Below are 21,491 nucleotides of genomic sequence, written 5' to 3' on the forward strand. Positions count from 1 at the left end.
GGATGGTTGCTAATCAGAATGCATACCTTGAAAGAGGAAATACAAGACCATAGTAATGCGTCCATTCATTGCAGATGAAGCATATTTCTGTGCAGTTTGCACTATTTCTGCCCCTTCTCCTATACCAATCACAGGATCAGTCCTGTATATATATCCCAACCACCATCAGGATTACTCATGAAATTTGTTTGCATCAAGAATAATGTCTAAACATCAGAGATAGGATTAGATAAGTTTACAGACATAAAATTGAAGATGTCTTACGAGATGCAAAGAATCAATTTCTGAAAATAAATACATTATGTCCTGAACACAAGCTGAATGCATCCTATAATCACAGTGGCTAACTAGGAAGGTTATTATACAAATCTATGGCATACACATGAGATCAAGTATAGTAAATTCTACATGTTTGGTCGCAGCAAAATGTGTTAAATACGGGCATCTTTGATTGAAAGCTAAAAGGGTTTCAAGAGAAATAAGAAACCAATTAGCCTTTAATGAAGTGCCTTTTTAATCCTTTTCTTCTTAGGGCTGGTGCTCCTGCTTCCGCTACACTTTGGACAAAACCAATCCTCTTCTGGAATGCTTTCAAGAGGAGGATCGCAGCAATCTATATGTATCCCAGCCCCACAGCCAACAGAGCCACATTCATCACCGCATATCAGCATATCTTCCCCTCTATCGCAAGAAAAACAAACTTCACAGGCTATATCATTACCACTGTCACAATCCTTTGATGTTGTCAAGTCCTCAGGAATCACTTTCACCTTGCTCAAAAGATTGGAAAATGACTTCTCTGCCAAATCATTGGTATTGTACAGTACATGTCTCTCAAGAGAATTCCCAGGCTTGCAGACATACTCCACCAAGTAATCAGCAACGATGCAGGGTATCTTATGTTTTAAGAACTCTTGGACCCACACATCTGCTCGTGTTATGCCAGGACTGATGATAGCAAAGTCAACTCCAGATGTAAGAAAACGGGTGTAAGGAGGAGAAGTTGCTAAGATAATACCGTCCCCTGCCTTCACTACACGTTTCAGAGTATCCTGTTTGTTGAACAGTAAGATGCGGACGGTGTATCAGATCATGCACATAAGATAATTGATCAGCTAAAATCTATACACCATCATTATCAGGAAAACTGAAACCCTGAGAAAGCTTATGCAACACGTTATAACTCAACCAAGGAAAAGGTCGCAGGTAAACATATCTGTGAAGAAAACATACCAAAGGTGGTGTCATGCATTCTCCATAAATGATAATACGCATCCCATAGAAGGCTCCATGACCTGTTCTCTCCCTCAACAGCCGCCACTTCCTTGGAGCCTCTAAGTTAATTGTTCCATCTTCGCTAAGGCCATTCTTGTGCCATTCATAAGATTCCTCTGCCAAGAACCTCCCGGCCTGACTACAAGCAGTTAAATAATCAGTCTTAAGAATCCACCTGCAATAAACAGATATCTATCAGTTACAATTATAGATGGTCCATACCGTAACTCATTCCAACAATTTTCCAATCTTGACCACAAAAAAGGAACAAAATAAAAAATTTCTCAGCAGAGAAAAGAGGAACACATAGTTTACAACAGTAAACTGAATAATGGACCACATTGAGCTGTCACAGACAAGAATTTTAAATGAGGTTTTTTAAATATCTGTATTCGAACTTCAGAGGTTAATGCACAATGTACTGTACCTTCCAGATGCTGCAGCAGCAAAAAACTTTTCTGTCCTGCGAATGGGGCCTGGAGCTATGTAGTGTGTTGCCTGGTATGACCATTGATGAGAATCTCTGCAGAGTTTTCCTTTCAAACTCTTAATAACTTTCTGGTGCTCCTTCCTTTGCAGTCTATGCCCACTCAATATAAACCATAGGGGTTCGGCTTTCACTTGCTTTGTAACCTCTCTTCCTGTTGTAGAACCAAGATTACTTTCACTAACCTTTTCATTAAACTTCACCGATGCTTTATTGGATTTAGCAGCTGTTTCACTAACACGCTTGTCATCCAGACTTGCATATTGATCTCCATCAACAGCAGGCTTATTCTCCTTCTCAGCATCCACAGAGTTCTTGGACTTTTTCCTAGATATAATTCTGCTTTTACCTTGACCTGCACGATGTGGCTCAGTGCTTTCCTTTTCTGCAGCATTCTCCTCAATGTTCTTGCCATTAAGATTCTCTTCCATATTTAGAACTTTCTTAGACTCTTCTTTTCTAACAATCGAAGTAGCAGTCGTGGTATTGGTCTTATCTGAAGGCTGCTTCCTTCCTTTTCCTTTTACAAAATCTTCTGTCAAGATTGATCCATCCCTCTTTTGTATTTCAACTGGATTTTTCCCTTCTACCGGACCATTGTGCATGTAAGCTGCAGAATTATCTGCTTCTAATTTCATTTCTATCTTAGTATCTGCTTTATGTGGCAAATCAATCATGTCAGCCTGCTCTTCTTCAAGAAAGTTTTCAGAGTCATTTTTCTCCTCTGGAGCCTCAGTCTCATCATCCATGAAACCAATCTTATCCTCAATATTATTCCCCAGCTTTGTAGCACTTTCTGTCTCCATCTTCTCTGTTACTGCAACATTGATAGTTGCCAGGGATGTCTCAAGCTCAGTGGCATCAGAGAAATTCCCATCCTCTTCTCTCTCTTTCACCTCAGCCATAGTAACTGTAGGATCATTTTGAGCAGCAGTTGCATTTAAGTTTATGGAACCCTTCTGGCTCTCATTGCTTTTCAATTTTGATCTAGAACCTAAAGTCTTTTTGGCAATCATCTTCTTCCTAACTGGCTTTGTAATGAAGTCATCTTTTCCTGCCCGAAGCACATGCAAATCAGAAAGCATGTCAGATTTATCTATCTCTAATTCCTTTTTAAGTGAAAATTGACCACCTCCATCTTGCTGCTGATTTTGTGGCTCCCCTGCTTCTGCAACCATCTGTTCATATCTTTCAACAACAAAACCTCCACTATCAGACCTGAGGACCAAGTTGTTCTCTCTCAAGTCCCTGGAGGATGGTTGTGGTGTCTTCTTATTTGCATTCTCATTTTCACCAGTTTCCAAGACCATATTTGCAAGGAAAGCGTTATCTTCTGTGAACATGTTTCTACTAAAATTTGATGACTTGGCTGTTGAAGAATTGGCATGTGAGTTTAGCACAGCATTCATACTACTCTTATCATGCACAGAGCGACCAGTATTGCCAAGAGGAGAATGGTTATTAATCCTAGATGGACCATCCACCAAATGTGTTGGTTCAGAACCTTGATCTGCGTTTGTAACTGATGGATTCAGAACTTTGGCAGAAGACTTGTTGACGGATTCACTTAAGAGAACTTTAGGAGAGCCTCTAGTGTTGCCTGAGTTTCCAGGGGAAATTGATGATGGGGACCTTCGTGGAGTTCTCCTTGTGTAAATTATTGTAGCATTATACTTAGCATCAGAATGAGAAGGCCTTTCAACAATTCTAGAAATAAATTCGAAGTCATTGCTTGTCCTTGTAGAAATAGGAGTCCTCTCTTTTGGATCAGGTGGGTCATTGGAAGAGGCACCCTTGAAGCCACAAACGTCCAAATGGCCAGGCACCCTTGATAGACCTTCAGGCTCACTCAAGTTATGTGATACTTTCAGCACTTCCCCAGTTTTGGGCATTTCACAAGACTTGGATGTTCCAGCTTTTAAATTCTGAGGACTCTTATTCACATTTTCACAACTTGGTTGCTTCACACTGGTACCCTCAGCTTCATCCTCAGAGTCTTTTGCTTCAGCTTCCAGCATCTCCAACTCATAGCCACTGTTCAAATAGAGCAAAGTTAAGCACATATTTTAGCATCATCACTAGATTCAAGTGTCCGTGTATGAAAAAATAGTCAAAGTTAAGCATATATTTTAGCATCTTCACTAGATCCAAGTCTGTATATGAAAAAATAGTTGAGCGAACAATCAGAGGTTAGAAAACCTCAGCTGCCTAGTGTGTGTGTGTTTGTCTTTTATTTGGATAAGAAAAGATAACATATACTTGTTTACCAATGCAACTCATTGAGATGCTTATTTTGTGCAAACATATAATTAGTCACAGATCTCAGCCGAAGAATGACCATCCATTCAGTAATAATATAGTAAACAAGGGACATGTACTTGTATGTGATAACCCACTCCAAACTCAACATCTTGGGATGGAGGATGCACACAAAGCTCAAGTGGTCCGTGAAAGGAAACAAAGAATCATGACCTCTCTTTCTACTCATTATTCTGAAGTGAAGAAATATCCAAATGAAAGAAACAAAAACACCTAAAACAATCTCAATTTATCATTCAGGTCATTCCTTACTGGAGTTCAAACACATAAGGTGGGCTAAAATAATACAAGTTTCTTCTCTCGTTATGCACAGGTTGTTGTTAAGAAGTGGTGTCAAATTTATCATGTTGAATGCTACTAAACCCAGAAGTTAAAATGCCTCACCTCTTGCTATAATTATCTTCTGGAAGAAGCTCCCAATTTCTTAAGCTGCAGCAGAAGGATACATTCAAAATGTGAGAATGCTCATGTATTTCAATGTGTAACAGAGCAAAAGGTACCAACTCAGTGGTCTACCAATCAGGAAAAAAAAGAAGAAGATGACTCACCAATCTTCCAACCAACGATGATTAACAAGCTTTATCTTCATTTTATTGGCAAGCTCATACTTCTCACCTAGACAAAGTGAAAATCTCTAATTAACATCTAGTCAAGTTGAGCACTCGCATTGTACCAGAGTGAAGTAAGAAAAGTTCCATAGGATCAAATGATAAAATAGCAGCAAGTAACAGTGCAATTATGACGTTCGTGCAAATAAAAGCATTATAAGAAGAAGAAGAAGAGGGCTACTGTCTACTGTTCAAGAAAAATGAAAGTAACTCTCTTTGCAAAAAACTTCTTCTGTAGATTAAGTATCACCAAAAAAAAAAAACAAGTTTATGAACTTAAAGCAGAACAATAATCAATGATAACCCTAATGTATGAGTAGGATTTCAAAATCATCAAAGGAGCACAATATCCATAATGTATTAAAGAGAAAAACCCTATAAAGATAGGTTTAACCAAATATTCATAAGCAAAAATATCTCCTCTTGTTTGGTTCAATGTTTTTTCCATCTAATGTACCTTTCTAGAGTTAATATCTTCCATATGCTATAGGAAGATGATAACATGCATAGCTGAGCAGTCCACGGATGACTGCATATTCCACTCAACTAAGCCTCATTCCAAAACTATCGTGCCTTTGAAACATATTACCCAACTAACAGCAACTAAAACACGCTATATATTATGCAGCGACTACAGCAAGCTTAGTATGCTTTTGGTATCAAATAAATCATATTAATACAAGGAAAAGAGGAACTGCATTTATGCATTCATTAAGAATGGTGTTCAGTATGTGAAAATCAAAACCACACCTTCAAATTTGTAGCAGATGAGATGAGTAACTCTGTTAGCCACCAATGGCTTAGAAAAATGTGCCCCCATCAAGCCAACCATGGTCTGTGAAAGAAAATAGAAAACCCATAAAGATTTCATTCCCAGATGCTCATGAAAGCTAACAAAACGAGCAACATTTACCATAATGTCATCTCGATCTTGGCGTTGGTACCCAGTCAAGCACATTGTTAAATTCTTGGCACGAGGAATTCCATTCAAATCTCTAAGCGGTCGATACATTATCTATTGTACAAAAACTAAATCATAAACATCGAGCAATTTTATATGTGAAAGAACAAATGAAAAAAGTAACAGCATTAAAAATAAAAATATAGATATTAAAAAATAAAAAATAAAACTCACAGAAGTGGCATCAACAGGCATCCCAATACCAAAACTATGATCAACCCACAATCCCCTCACAACCGTCTTTCCATCATTTCTTGCACCAACACATACAGCATCATCCTAAAAATACATATTTAAAAATAAATAGATGGCTAAATTACAATTTTTTTTATTGAGCATTAAAAGTGTGAATAATAATTAATTACTCACGTAAACAATCTTATCGACAATGACGTGAGTGCAGTTCTCACTATACTGAACAGCATCAACGCCGCCGCCATTGATAAGCTTTGATTTAACCTGCACCACAGTTCAAAAAATAAAAATCAGTCTATTACATCTTCTTCCTTTCAATCAATAACAATGATTTACGGCAGGGGTGGAAGAACCTCGGTCTCGCTGAGGGGATCGAAACCAAAGAGAACGAAACGGACGCCGAGAAACGTTTTGGAATGAGAATCTTTTTCCAGCATTGAACCGGATTTTAAAAAAAAAAATTAAAGAATTTATTATATAAGAAGAGAGAAGGGAATAGTATGTTATAAGACTGGGAAGTGACTCTCGAGTCAAAAGAAAAGGAGAAGAAGATAAAATGGAGATGGAGAGAGGCTTCTCTACTGCATCAATTGTAGGCAAAGCTTGTGGAGGAAGAAGGAGAGAAATATTATTGAGGGAGGGAATTGTAGGTTTCATTTTTGTGCCCTGGCGGGAGAAAGAAAAATTGTTGGTGCCTCCACGTAATAGGACACGTGTGCGCGAGTGGTTTCGACGACCTGGCCGAGATTGGAACCCCGTAGAAGCTGAACTCGCCGTCCTTCGACTTTATTTTTATGTTTTTTTAAAAAAAAAAAAAAACTTTTATTTTTTTAATTTTAAATTAATTTTTTTATATATACTAATATTAAAAATAATTTTTTTAAAAATAATAAAATTTTATTTTAATTTATTTTTAAGTAAAAAAAATAATTATAACCACACTCCTAAATTTTTATTATTTTACTTTATTTCTTTATTTTTGGCTTAATTTTAATTGAACTCCTTTCTGTCCAGTGAAAAAAAAATTAATATTATTGTATATAAAATAAATAAAAAGAAGAGTTAACTTAATAAAAAAAAAGTTATTATAATTTTTATAAAAATACGCAATTATACATAAAGCTTGATACAAAAAATATAAATTATTTAATTAACTAAATAATTTTTTATATAATTTAAAGAAAATTAAAAGATACTATAATACTAAACATAACTTGACGTTTTATTTGTTATATATAACCTGTAATATTATTTTGAAAACATTGAATTCTCTTTGCCTTTTTAATTTTCAAGGTAATAAAATAAATTATTTGAAATATAAATATTACCCTCTCATCAATAATCTAATATTTGATATTAATTAATTACAACATTCAAATCCCTTATCTTCGAAGATGATAACAGGAACCACTCCACCACTATAACACAAGTTCGTTTATTTATTTAATTTTATATCCACTAATCATAAAATTTTTGTTTAATTTGATACTCAATTTATTTATTTATTATTAATATTACCACATCCATTTTTTCGACCAGGTGTACAAGCATTTCTGCAAAGAATTTATTTCTATTTTTTATTTCCATTTGAAGCATAAATATTATAAAATAAATAATTGAGAGGAAAGATAAATTTTTTTAATTGTTATTTGAAAATGCCCCTGTTTATAGTATAATATTTTTATGTATTTCACTTTAAATGAATAATATAAACTTCATTCTAAAAAAAATGTATATTTCATCAAATATAAGCTAAGACGTTTGCTATAAAATGTGGATATTGGATTAAATAAATAAAACATTAAGATTAACAAATGGTTTGTGATCCAATGCTAAAGCGCTTTTATGCCTAGGTAGGAAGTGGTATTTACATTTCAAGGCCCGTTTGTCTTGAGTAGGATAATTTATAGGAAACTATTTTTTGGATTCTTTTTGTGTTTGTTTAGAAGATATTTTTTAAAAAATATATATTTTTTGTGTTTATTTTTTATAAAATATTTTATAAAAAATTGGTAGATAAAAAATATTTTATGGTCAATCTTTAAGTTTAATTTATTTGTTATAAAATCTTTTCACTTATAAAATTTCATAAAATATTTTATAAACAACAATCAATTTATAATATCAATCAATTATTTCAATTATTATATCATCCTTCACCACCACCTCCTCTTTCAACACTATCATGATCATCTTGTCACAACTGTCGTCATCTCACCACAACCTCTTCCTCCACCACCATTATTAAAAAAATATTTGACATGTCAAATATTTTATACAAAACAAACAGACTTTGAGTATAAGGAAGGGCATTATTGTTATTTTGCAACTTGGAAAGGATGTCATTAGCAATTATAGTGTGCTAATAGCGGCACCCATAAATAAATTTCACATCATTAATTATTAAAGCAATCTAAACTTAAGTTAACCATCTTATTCAACTCATGACCTAAATCTTTAACTAAGTTGGTGTTATAAGTTGGGCTAGTTTTAATAGCTTTGCAAAGCACAACAAGATCGTGACCTTTTCCTCTTTTTTCTTTGTAAAACATATATCTCAAAAACACTAAGCAAAATCAAATAGCTTCGCTATCTCATATATCCCTTAATCTCCTAGATCTTGTCACGTAAGTCATTCACTAAGTTTAAAACAAGTCCAACATGATTAATATCACTTGAATGAGTATTGTTGTGATAGAATGATATTAACACACTAAAAAAAATGAATGTGCTTAAGGTTAAGGTATATATGTTCATATGAGTGGTTTTATAGGCTAAGAGGGAACCCAAGCCTATGATATAGTTACCAAGGTTTTTTTAGGCTAACAGGGTCAATTGGGGGTCTTGTACACCTATGGAGCTCGTGTCATCATTATGAGTTCAATATTATGTTAGGCTAGATGGTGTGATCAAGCCTAACTTGGAGATGCATCATGTTCAGGCTTGGGGACCCTATGTATACGTTCTAACCCATCATTTTTTAGGCTTGACATATACCCCATGTCCAATGCCTTTGGGCTTAGGCTATGTTTTGTACCTTGCACTTTTGCCCTATGCTATAGGCATAAGTCCTATATATACTAGCAAATTTCCTAGGTCTTTGTGTTTTCGAACACAAATACTTATATTAGGACTAATTCTAAACACAAGCATTTTTCATGTTGCTTTATTTTCCTATGAATCATTATGATAAAATTATACGAGAGAATCTTGAAAGCCATCATGAGGATGTGTAATAAAGAGGCGAAGGGTTTATAACTTTTGAATTTTAAAATTTGTAAGTGATAAATAGATGTCAAGTAAGTGGGACACATGACTAAAGATAATAAACGATCATTTATTGTATAAAGGCGTATATAAGGTATGTTATTGCTTTTACTTTGTCACTTTTTGGAAAATCAAAATTGCTATAATTTTGCTCTTTCTCGCTTTTTTAGACTAAACAATTTTAGTTAAAAGAAACTGCTACTATAAGTTACAAGAACATATACCAAATCGTACAAAATCACTCCGAAAACTCATTCTCTTTTCACTTGGTATGGATTTTAGGTGTAATTTCAAGTTCTAAAACCAGTATTTAGGGGATTTTAATTATAGTAAATAAACTTGTTTTTAGATTAGTCATTTTTCTTGTAACTTTTAAAAAACTTATGTATTACATATTTTTTTAGGGAAGTTTATGAGTCTAGGTTAGGACTACCCCATGTGGTAAGGCCCTAGAAAGTGTTGAATTTGAGGCTAGGGAACCTCCTATATAAACTAAAGCTCTTCTTAGGATTATTAGACAATCCAATGACCAGTTAGAAAATATTTACCCTAGCATAGCCATAATATAACTTGTAATAGATATTAATGTTTGGTTATAGAAAGGATATATGGCTATGATTCCTTTCTAAGTAGAAAGGATTAGTAGATAACTCAACAGGGATCAAGTAGGGGGGTGAAGATAATTTTGCCATTTTATATGTTCAAATATGGATATAAGTTCCTAATTTATACAAAGTTTATATTTCCATTATAATATTTATACAAGTTAGTTACCCTCAAATGGATGGGCTACTATGGTTCTCTTTAAGAATTACAAGACTTATAGCTAAGAAGCGTGAGAGGAAGAAAAAAAAGGACTCCTTCATATTCCCAACTTCAAAATTGGTGAGAAAGCCAACTGAAAAGGCTTCCTAGAATAAAAAGTATACACATTTTTTTTTCATTTTTTTGTTAAACTTTAACCTTGAACCAATGAGTTTTTTTTTTTCTACATGTGTGATGAATCTTTTCTCAATATATGCTTTTATTGTATGAATTTATTTAAACTTATTTTTGGATTTTCTTTTATTGAATGATTTTTTTTTTCTAAATCTTGTAATGTTTATATTTTATATCTTTCTATTCGGGATCCAAAGCCTACGTGTCATCTATTGAGGGACTTAAAGTCCCCTTACCTAAAAACATGTATGTCAAAAGATGAAAAAAAAATCCATACCTATAAATTTTTAAGTGTTTAGCATGTAAATTCGAAAGGGAACATGATATTTGCAATACCCGAATAAAATTATGTTTGGGCCTTTTGTGTTTGTATGATATTTACAATTTTTTTTTTTAAATCCAAGTATGTGTTTGTCATTTTGTTTAGCCAAGATAACCTTTTATAATTTTTTGAAGACATCATTGAACTAAGGTTGGATGTTGCTTTTGCCTGGATAGATAACAACTTTTATGTTGGCTAAGTTGTCTCTGTACTTCGATAAATATCACATTATACCTAGGTAGATGAGTTCTTTTGCCTGTGGTTAGAGAATCATGTATAGGAAATGACATGGTAAATATTGTATGAATATCATTTCAAGAATATTATTCTTAGATAGCAACAAATAAAAACTGACCATTTATAGAGAAAATTTTAATATTTTTTATTCATAGGTATATATAAGTATCGAAAATATCCAATCCACTAATGATATATATTTAGATAATCTGAATGCTATGCATGTGGGAGACTTTCTGCCTTAAGGTCCTAAAGATGATAAGTTTTAGCTTTGATCACCCTCGTTACCCATTATAATATATCCCATTTGTCACACCTCAATGGATATCACAACAGGGACTAAATGTATCGTAAAAAAAATGAAGTCGCCACCTAGTAATTAGAGAAAACCAGGGATCTAAAGATAAGTATTGGTTCCAGAGACTCGGGTAAAAGGTTAGTTATGCTTAAAACATCTTCTTTTTTTTTTTATGAAATGTTACTTTTATTATATGTTTTCTCTTAAATTTGTTTTTTTTTTCAATTGTCATCGGTCTTTAAACACATTGAAAGTGACACCAGTACCTAAAAATAAAAGACTTATCAAAGATGTTGATTTTAAGTCTTAAAACAAATTTCATCAAAATCGTTAAAAATTGGCATAACCCATATTTGATTTTAAAATCTAGACATCAATCCTTTTTGAAAAAAGAGACGTTTAAAAATGATGTTTATCCCTCAAAAAAGAGATTTCATCAAGGTTGCGAAAATGATGGGTATTAGATCCATATGGATGATAAGAAATGGCTTTTGAATCTACATGAGTGGCAAAAATAAACTTTAGCTTTTTGTTTAGATTATTTTATATGTTAAGAATTCTTATCATTGTTTATTATATATATATATATATATATATATATATAGGCCCAATGTGACAATTTATTTGGATAATGCTTTTAATAGATTTGATAAACTTGTTATTAAGCCTAAAAATAAATGCAAAAATAATAAAATTTTTAACAATGCTAATTCATTCAAAATGGTTATTTTTTTTTTTTTTTTACTAAACATGATATTAAAAACAAATACTAAGTTATGCAAAAGAGAAATATTTTTTTATGCCTTTTTTTTAAGCTTAGTCGTGATGCAAATCAAAACAAATAAATAAATTTTTTTTTATCATTTTTGTTTAATCATTTATCTAACACATGTTAGAAAAAATACAAGACACACACACGTTAATCTCCTTTATTAAATTCACTCACACACCCTCACACATTTACACAGTTATCATAATTCAACTATAATCATAACACATTAAAAATCAACAAAAAAAAAAAACTTAAAATGGACCTTTAAAAACATTGAGAATATATCAGAAGTATTAAAATCAAACAAGAAGATGATTAGAATTGATATGGAGGTGTAAGAAAAGTGGCGGTGTGTTTCAGCCATACACCACCACCATTATTGGTGTATAGGTTCATGCATCGCTGCCACTAAATGGGTGATACTTTGTGGATCTGAATTTCCTTTCTTTGCTTATTACTTCAATATCAACAGTGAAATCACCAACAACTTGAAACACAAAATCCAACCAAAAATCTTTTATCCTTTTTATTTCTCTCTCTACTATGATTGTTTTTCCCTTCCTATTGTTTAACAATTATGGTGGCTATAGGGAAGAGATTGGTGATTGGTGTCTAACATATAGTTGAAAGGTGATGTAGTTCTCGTGATGACATTTTGGTCAAAAGCTTTGGGTTAAACGAGGATGGGCTAATTATGTCCAGTTTAGGTCGATTGGGGGGAAGGTAGATATGTTGATGGGCTGTCTAATTTTGATAGTGATATGGCTATCTCTAGCAAAGTTGACGAGAGAGGGAGAGGTTTTTGGTTTGGGATAAAAGATAACTATGGTTAGTGGCTAAGTTATTGGTTGTTGTGAGAAAGAGGTTGGTGTGGAAGAACTCATTTGACTTATTTTTAGGTGATGGTTTGATGAGAGACTCTGATTCTTGGTTGTGATAATTCTCTCCACGTGCCTCTATTGGTTCTACCTCAATGTTATGCTTGGTTTTTAGTAGGGAAAATTGATCGGGTGAAAAAATTTTTATGATGGTTTTGATGGAGATTGAAAATAGTTTGGTGGAAAGTGTTTTGGACAAAATGTGTTTTTTCTAGGAGTGAAGAATCTAATGTTAGTTTTGTCCTGATGATTGAAAGGTTGGTCCATTGTATGTTAGTCTAGGCAGATTATGTTTTGTTGTGGGATGAGGTTAAGAATTTGTTTTGTTTGTTGGGGAGATGAGAGTTTGTACTATGAATTTTTCTCTAGCTCCTCCTTTTTTTATTAGTTCTAGTTGGTTCTTCTAAAATGGAAAGATAGAGTTGATATTTTTATGGAAAAATCAATTGAAGACAAGATTTTAGGGTTTGATTGGAGAAATTTAGGTTTGGTTTACTGTATTTTAGGTCACTAAAATCTGGAATCGGAAGAGATTGAGGCTAATGAGAATATAACATGATTTGCTCAATCCTTGAAATCAAAATGAAATATTAGGCAGATTTAATGGTTGGACGAAATTGAGTTAATTGAAAACAATTGGACTGAAATCATGAATTAAATTGGCTAAATTAAATTAATTTAATTCAATTGAACTTAATTGGGATAGTTTGGACTGAATGGACTGGATTGAAACAAATAGAACCAAAATAAAATTATATAAATAGATAATTGGTCCTTGAAATATTTTTTTTTTCCTTTTCGTTATAGTCATTAGGTTTTGAATTTTTCAATTTCCTTTAATTAAGATGTTTAAATTTGAAATTTCTTTCAATTTAAACTCTATATTGAATTAATTGATCATTCTAATTTCAATTTAGTATTTGGTTTTTCTAAAATTCTTGAATCTCATTTTTGTTCTTGGTTGTGTCCCAAATCCTATTTGAATCAATTTATTTCTTCATATTTAATCATTTGTTGCAAATTCACCATTGGTTTATAAATTATGTATTTTTTTTTATTAAGAACTCCGAATTTTTATCTTCTTCTTTAATTAATCTCTATATTGATTTTTAAATTGACTATTTATTTCAAAAGCATCCTTCAACTTTGAATTGTTTTTAATATTAGTCAAATTAAATCAAATTAAACCTCATTTCTCAATTTTCTCTTCAATTTAACCTTTAATTGTAGCAAAAAATATTCTCAAACTTTGTTTTTGCTCATGATACTTAATTGTCAATGTCGCACGTATGCATGCTGCATGGCGAGACATCGAAATTGAAGAGTCACCACCTGCCACTTAATTGTTTAGTTCAAGGTCATTAAGAGACCCAAATGGACTGGTCTTATATGAAATTCTAAGGTAAGAGATTTGTTGTGACTATGGAATGTATTATCATTTCTAATGCATCTTACCTGAGGTTACCTATATTATATGGTTTATAAGTGACTTAAATGTATTAATGAGTTCTTAATCGATGGTCTGTCTACGACTTAAAATAAAGGTTTATGCTTATAAATAGTCTACTATCTTGAATTTATTATGAGCTCGTATACCCAAATAAATTATTGTGGGAAAAATCAATATAAGTTCCCTCACAGGGTTCACCCATCTTGAAAGGCGAAAGCATTTTTCACAACTCGTGTATTATGGTGAAAAATACTCCTAATTAAAATTGATGAGTATCCAAAATATTTTTGAGATTTTTCTAGTTAACTCCTAATATTTAAATATCATCCTATTTATAGGTCATATATATAAACCAAAATATTGACCATTAGTTTTCAGTAATTAAAATTTTTAGGGTTATTGAAATATTGATCAAAATCCTTTTGAATTTTATAAACTTGTTGTAAAATCCATGAAATATTGTTTTAAAAATAGATTCCATAATATTTTAGATTTTGAAATAATCCTCCAATAATTTTTAAGGTTTTAGGTCATATCCAATTAAAAATAAAAATAGTATTTTTAAAAGAAAGATTTTGTTGTTGTTGTTTTTATGGAAGGGAACCGATTCATTTAATATCGAATAAGCACCTTACATGTAAGTCATAATTCCAAATATTAAATATATAAGGGTAGAAAAATTTGAGGAATTCAAAATTAATTGCAAAATGATCTTTCAACAATTAAAAATTTATTAAGAATAGGACGAAGACCATGTTTGGAAAAACACAAATAAAAATATTTTTGTCAAGGCTTTTTCAACAACGATATCAATTTAGGACAAATTATAATTCATCAACTCAAAACCGAACAATGCTAAACATTCACACAAATCTTATTGATCTCACAAGCTTATATCTGAATTTCATGACAATTCAAATGACTCAACCCAAATCCAAACATAAACTATGTAAGATTTGTGTGAATGTTTGGATTCATTTGAGCCTTTTTGAGATCAATCGAGGTTTTTTTTAAAAAATATTTTTGCAAAGACATTATTAGATCAGGCTCGGTTCAATTTGAAACCCAAGCCAAATAAAGTTTCTTGATTATGATTTTTTGTTGTTGATAATAAATTTTTTTTTTATTAAGATAAGATATGTTGTTTTATATTTTTTTTATTGGTGTGAAATACTTTCCTTATACCTATTTTTTTCTACTTTGACAAAAACAAAAAAGGTGTCCGCCAATAGTCGTGTTGACACATAGCCAACATTATGCTAAATTTTAATTAAAAAAAAACAATCCAATATATATATATATATTTTTTTAAAAAGCACTCTTCTAGTAGCATTCTTTCCAGTTCTCCAAAGAAATATTTTTGTAAAGGACAAATTTCATCTCAAGATCACAGTTATTAAACACAGCATGACGAGTCGACTCGGGACTTTGTTGATCTGGTACCTAGACCGGTCCGGGTTTGTTAAAAGATCGGTTAGCGCAACAACCCGGCAAATCCTAGTCTACCCATGACCCAAGCGAACTCGGACGAGACCCAGGGTTTTTTTTTTCGAATGTGGTTTTTCTCTTATACCTTTTTTTTCATATTTTTTTAGTTGGTTATTAATACTTTAGATTAATAAATACTGAAAAATATTTTTATTTTTTCAATGTGGGATTTAAAACCCTTTAGTATATATACTTTATGTTCCCAAGAAAAAAATTTATTTTTTCAATGTAGGATTTGAAACCCTTTCGTATATATACTCTATGTTCACAAGAAAAAAAAATTATATTTTTTCAATATAGGATTTGAAACATTTTAGTATATATATTATATATTCCCAAGAAAAAAGTTATTTTTTTCAATATGTGGGATTTAAAGCTCTTTCATATATATACTCTATGTTCACAAGAAAAAAATTATATTTTTTCAATGTGGGATAAAAAAAAATTTTGATTTAAATACTTCAACTTAAAATGATAACATAATATATTTTCAATGTGAAATTTAAATCCCTTTAATATATATATATTTATTGTTTTCAAAAAAAAAAGTTATTTTTTCCAATATGAGATTTAAAGTCCTTTCATATATATACTTTATGTTCAGAAGATAAAAAGTTATGTTTTTTTAATATAGGATTTGAAACCCTTTAGTATATATATTTTATATTCTAAAAAAAAAAAGTTATTTTTCAATGTGAAACTTGAAGTCATTTCATATATATACTCTATGTTCACAATAAAAAAGTTAGGTTTTTTTAAATGTGAGATAAAAAAACTTTTTTTGTTTAAATATTTCAACTTAAATAAATAACATAGTATTTTTTCAATGTAAGATAATTTTTTTTTAAAAAAAATATTCTTTTAAACTTTATTATTTACAACATGAATAGCCTATATTTTCAAATGAATTTTTTCTTAATTTTTTCATATGAAATGTTAAAACTTAAAATTTTTTTTATCTTTTTAGGTTGATCCGGGTCAACCCCGGATTAAGTTTAATAACTATGCTTGAGTTTGCAAACAAATTATAAATAGAAAAAAAAAAAAGACCCACTTGTTATTTATTACATAATTTTATTTTTTTAATGTTTTGATAAATATTTTTTATCTGAAAAAGTTTTAGATTTATCTTGAAATATAAAATATATAAAAAATATTATATGCATTTTTTAATTTAAAAGTATCCTCCACTGTACCCAAACACGACCGTGGCTGGGCTGAGATTCGGAAGGGACAACTTGTTGTACAGATGGTAATTTATATTACGATGGGCTTCAATGTAAGATAGGTAGAGACACTCCGACGAAGAAATAGCGGAAGGTGCGGTGCCCAACTCAACTCCCGACGAAGAAATGGCTGGAGACACGGAACCAGATTCTCAAGAGACACAAAGAGACGATTTCGCTTTTGATTGGGATCAAACCACTCAACTCTATTTCCATGCTAGGTTGCTTTATCAATTCTTGATCTCTCACGTAATCTAATTAATGCATAATTTTATCTGGGAATTCTTCCACTTTTGGTTCTGGGTTTTTGTTGCTGACAACGTTGTCTTCGGTATAAATATGATAACCTTTTGTTTCTTTTTGTCTTAAATTGATGCAGTAGTGGATTTTACCATGACCCAAGTGCTGGCTGGTTCTACAGCAGTAGAGATGGGCTTTATTACAAGTTCGAGAATGGAAGTTATGTGCTTTTAGAATGTAGTGACAAGGTAGCAATTTTTCGTGGTTCAGTTGGTTGTTTTCAATGCCAAGGATTCTGTTTTCTCGATTATTATTTCTCGTGTTTTGGCTATGACATTTTGCTTTCAGGTTAATAATGAATGTGAAAGGGAAACTTTTGTTGATAATCCCCTTCAAGATGAGTCGTTTACGCATGTTGAAGGCAATGTTTATGAAAATCTCTATTCATTTCCACCAGCAAATGATTCTGAATCTTTCCAACATCGTGGAGTTGTTGTCGATGAAAGCAATCTAGGTGAGCCACTCGGGATGGTGCTGTTTTTATTGAAGAAATGAGTTATTGACAAGATTGCTACTTAGCTTTTACCCAGTATTGCTAGATGACAGGATTATAAAATGCTTGTTGCATCCTGCATAGATGTATTGGCTTGCAGCTGACTTTGTTTGATGGATAGATGATTAATGGGAGAGAGTGTGTGTTAATTTGTAAATAGGAGTTAAACTTTCTTTGCTTGGCCCGTGTCATGTTTTCCTCATTATGTGTATAAATAATTTTTATGTTTTATCTGATGAGACATTGAACATCTCTCTGCAAAACTTCGATGATGTGGTTGATAAGTCTGGTTCAACCTTCTTCCCATTTAACTTATTTGTCATTCCTGTTTCTTCAGTGCAGTCTGCAGTGAGTTATTATTTTTCATTTTTCTCAATTCACCAGGTCTCTTATCTACAGGATACACTGAGTGCAGCAGCATTCAAGAACCTGAAAATCTGCCTGCACCATCGGAGTGGTATGTTCTGGAATACAAGACCTTACGCTATGCACCTGATTTTCAAGTTACTATGCACCTTCTAACAATGGTACTTACATGATCCAGGTTGGAAGAAACACTTATCAACATTTATTTGTCTGGTTCTAACCGAGCAATTGATGCCTCTGATGATCCTGTGATAGCTTTGAAAATGGATGGTGAGACAGCTTCTTCATCTGACTGTCACAAAGTATTTTGAAAAAAAAAAGCATGGAAGATTTTGCGTGTCAGTTTGCTGTGCTTTGGCAATAATTTAAATGGTCCTACCTGGATGATTTGCAGTCAATAATGATAATTGCAAGCCAGAAGAAGGTGATCCAATCACAGAAGGCCACCATGGCTTAGCTGATCCAGGTAAAAGTGTCATAGCTGAAATTATTGCCTGTCATTGACTGCTTAGACATAAAAGTTGTTCGTGTTCTGTTTTTTTCGATCTTTCTCCTTTTGGTTTCTGTTTAATTGCTTTTTTATGCTTGGATTCAAAACTGCTTCCAGGTCAGTTTACAGAAATGGTAAATAGATACATTTAACAAGTACTATTAGGATACCATCATGAACCGCATGTTTCCCCCCTCAAAAGCAATACATGAAAGTGCGAACTATAGAGATCCTCAGGGTTCAATTTTCTTATTGTGGTCCCGCAATTACAGGCTTTGGTTGAAGCAGACCCTGTTTTCTACTTTGATCTTATGGCCCTTGTTTCCCTTATACAGATGCCTCAAGGGATGAAGAAAACTGGCGAGCTCAGTACGGTCAAGTAGTTCATTCCAGGGAAGAGCCAGTGCCAGATTTTCATGCCGTCGATTTATGGGACTGGGAAATGGTCAGGGGTTCTCGAAAGGTAGGAAAAGGTCAGGAGGCTAGGTTGGCTGGGCAGCTGGTGAAGCGATCTGCAAAGTCTCATCCTTCTATGCCTTCTAGCTGTAGTCGCTTTAGAACTGCTCCAATATGTGAAGTACACCTTGACCTGGTACGAGTTAGAACAGGTTCGGATTTTGCCTCGTTTAGTAGATAACATAACAGTTTTTGTGTTTTCTGTGCCACTTTGATGTTAGTTCACTTTCTAATTTTGGTTGCAGGGGAAGTTGAAAGTAATGTTAATATCTAGAAATTGAAACACTGTATGATGTGGTGCATTTACTATGAAAGGTTGCAAATTTATGAAGCTGTTTAAATTTCTCTTCAGGACAAGTTTATAAGTTGCATAGTCCTAGCACAAGATATTTGGCTTCCATGTCAACTTATGATTCTTCCAACCCAACAAAAGGCTGGGATTTCCCTGAATTATCAATTACCATGCAAGATAGCCCCCTAATAAAATCCTGTGGAAAAGGTGAATCAAGATCAGCTGATGGAGATGCTGATAGCAAGTGCACGACTGTGTTATCCAATCAACTCTCTGCATCCAAAATGGTAACTTCTGCAACAGAGAAACTTGAAATCAATATCAAATAACTTGAACCAATTTTAAAAAATAACACAACATAGAATAACTGGTGGATAAAGCCATTTCAATTTAAGGAGAATCACCTTAAAATAAATAAATAAATAAATATAATAGTATATTTTGAAGGCCCTTTTCCATTACAAGTAGAGATTAATCCCAATATAGTCTTGTGTATTCCCAATTCACCAAGAATATCTGCAATAATACCCAGAGCGGTCCTTGAGAGACTTAATTGCATCCAATAGCTATTGCCATTTAGCAAAGGATGATTCTGGGTAATACCATGACACCTGTAGACCTGCTAACAGCTAGATGCTTACAGATAACCATAACACCTCACTGCTGATAGATTAACATATTAGTTGTTCCATGCATTATTTTTTTTTTTTTCAAATAAAGGCCTTTCATATGCTTGTGCTTCCAGATGATTGTTAGGATATTGTATTTTTTGATTGCCCTGTTTAGGCCATATCTTGGGCATAGGTCATTGATCAAATTTCCTTTCACATTGGCCATATTTCTCCTTGTTAGTTGACTTAGAATGCTAGAATCTTAGTTATACTGTAACTTACTGGCACGGATGGTTATAGAGACCTTGCCAGGTCTAATATTTTATTATTTTTGAACAACATGTCACCAAATTTTGTCTGCCATGAATCAGCTTGAATTTGGCAATTTTGGTCTCTAATATGTTACTGGAAGTATTATGCTTTAGTGCAAAACTTCAACATTTGGTCGACCCTGTCAGCCTTCATATGGTAGATTTTGGTCCTTTGGTCTGTTAACCTGTACCTAGAACGGTTGAAATCTTGCCAATGTATAATTTTCTTGCTTTTCATGCTGGATGGTGCATCTGTTTGTGAGAAAATGACACTGCCCTGTCCAAAAAAAAAAAAAAAAAAAGAGGAAGTTGACACATTTCAGTATATATATTGCTTTAAAGTTTGTCTAAATCATGTACAACCATTTTTTTTTCTGTATATAATCAATTTGGTGGCTTTATCATGCTTCTTGCTTCTTTAACTTGTGATATGCCTTTTGTTGCATTCTCAGCAAGCAAGCCACGCATACAGGGATAGAGCTGCTGAGAGAAGAAACTTGCATGGTGGTTTTGGTGTGGGCCCTGGACAAAAGAGTTCTTTATTTGGTGATGTTGGTGGCTCTTCATCTCCAGTTTCTACTTCTACAGAGGAAGCTGCTGCTGAAGCCTTGAGCATGTCATTTGGAGCTGGTAGTTATGCCAGGAAAATTCTTGAAAACATGGGCTGGAAGGAGGTATGTCATCTCCCACAAACATTGGATAACTTAGCCACAATTTGTTTAGGCTATCTTTGAAACAAAGAATTTAATTCACTAAGCATAAAAAAAAAAAAAAAAAAAAAAAAAACCCTTGAAACTTAAATTGTCGGTAGTCATTTATGAGACTGTATCGACCTTTCAAAAGTAGTAAATATCCTTTTCATGGAGAAGTTTCCAATTCAGTAAATCATCTCATTTGATCATGAATTGTTCAGACGAAATTGGCCTCATATATCTGATGGCCAAGGTTAAACTTAGAGCCATTATATGGTTTCCTTGAGCTACCATTTCCTTTTTATAAATTGTGCAGGGAGAGGGTTTAGGCAACACCACAAAGGGCTTGGTTGAACCGATAAAAGCAGTCGGAAACATGGGCAACGCTGGATTGGGGTGGCCTCAGGGAAGAATAAAGCTCCCTTAATAGTTAGGACACTAACTTCCGAGTTTTTGCTTGCGGCTATAGTATTTTTTTTAAAACACTGGGTGGAGTATAGTTTTTTTTTTTTTTTAACCCGGGGTGTCCGGGCCAGTACGTGTCGATGCTTCAATTTTACAGTCCAAAATGTCTGCCAGTCTTTGTATATATATTCACACTAGCTATTTAACTTGTGTTTCAATACGATTTGTAAATTTTATTTAAAAAAAAAAAATATATATATATATATATATAAAAGTTATTTTGATATATTTTTTTACATAAAAAATTCAAAGAATAAATAGGTTTTTGAAACATTTAATTAAATAAACTGATA

The 21,491-nt window shown here is 32.7% G+C and overlaps 2 protein-coding genes across 3 annotated transcripts; one reads left to right on the forward strand and one right to left on the reverse strand.

Moving 5' to 3' along the window:
• Positions 1-171: 171 nt before the first annotated feature.
• LOC118046917 (BRCT domain-containing protein At4g02110) lies at positions 172-6,499 on the reverse strand. The gene is made up of 10 exons (XM_035056014.2): positions 6,199-6,499; positions 6,020-6,109; positions 5,825-5,929; positions 5,603-5,704; positions 5,440-5,524; positions 4,630-4,696; positions 4,466-4,510; positions 1,703-3,796; positions 1,234-1,450; positions 172-1,052 (listed from the first exon to the last, which is right to left on the reverse strand). Exons 1-10 carry the CDS (start codon positions 6,280-6,282, stop codon positions 498-500), a joined length of 3,444 nt encoding a protein of 1,147 aa, XP_034911905.1. The 5' UTR covers positions 6,283-6,499; the 3' UTR covers positions 172-497.
• A 10,194-nt stretch (positions 6,500-16,693) lies between these two features.
• On the forward strand, positions 16,694-21,263 carry LOC118046912 (uncharacterized). 2 transcript variants are annotated; one of them, XM_035056004.2, is made up of 10 exons: positions 16,694-16,943; positions 17,102-17,210; positions 17,311-17,476; positions 17,900-17,972; positions 18,060-18,151; positions 18,276-18,347; positions 18,707-18,979; positions 19,180-19,406; positions 20,494-20,715; positions 21,050-21,263. In XM_035056004.2, the coding sequence occupies exons 1-10, from the start codon at positions 16,849-16,851 to the stop codon at positions 21,158-21,160; spliced, it is 1,440 nt and encodes a 479-aa protein (XP_034911895.1). In that variant the 5' UTR covers positions 16,694-16,848; the 3' UTR covers positions 21,161-21,263. The 2 variants fall into 2 exon arrangements, with proteins under 2 accessions (XP_034911895.1, XP_034911897.1); XM_035056006.2 differs by having other exon boundaries at positions 17,915-17,972.
• The last annotated feature ends 228 nt before the right edge of the window (positions 21,264-21,491 follow it).

This window comes from Populus alba, chromosome 2 (assembly GCF_005239225.2).
Source record: "Populus alba chromosome 2, ASM523922v2, whole genome shotgun sequence".
Classification (NCBI taxonomy): domain Eukaryota; kingdom Viridiplantae; phylum Streptophyta; class Magnoliopsida; order Malpighiales; family Salicaceae; genus Populus; species Populus alba.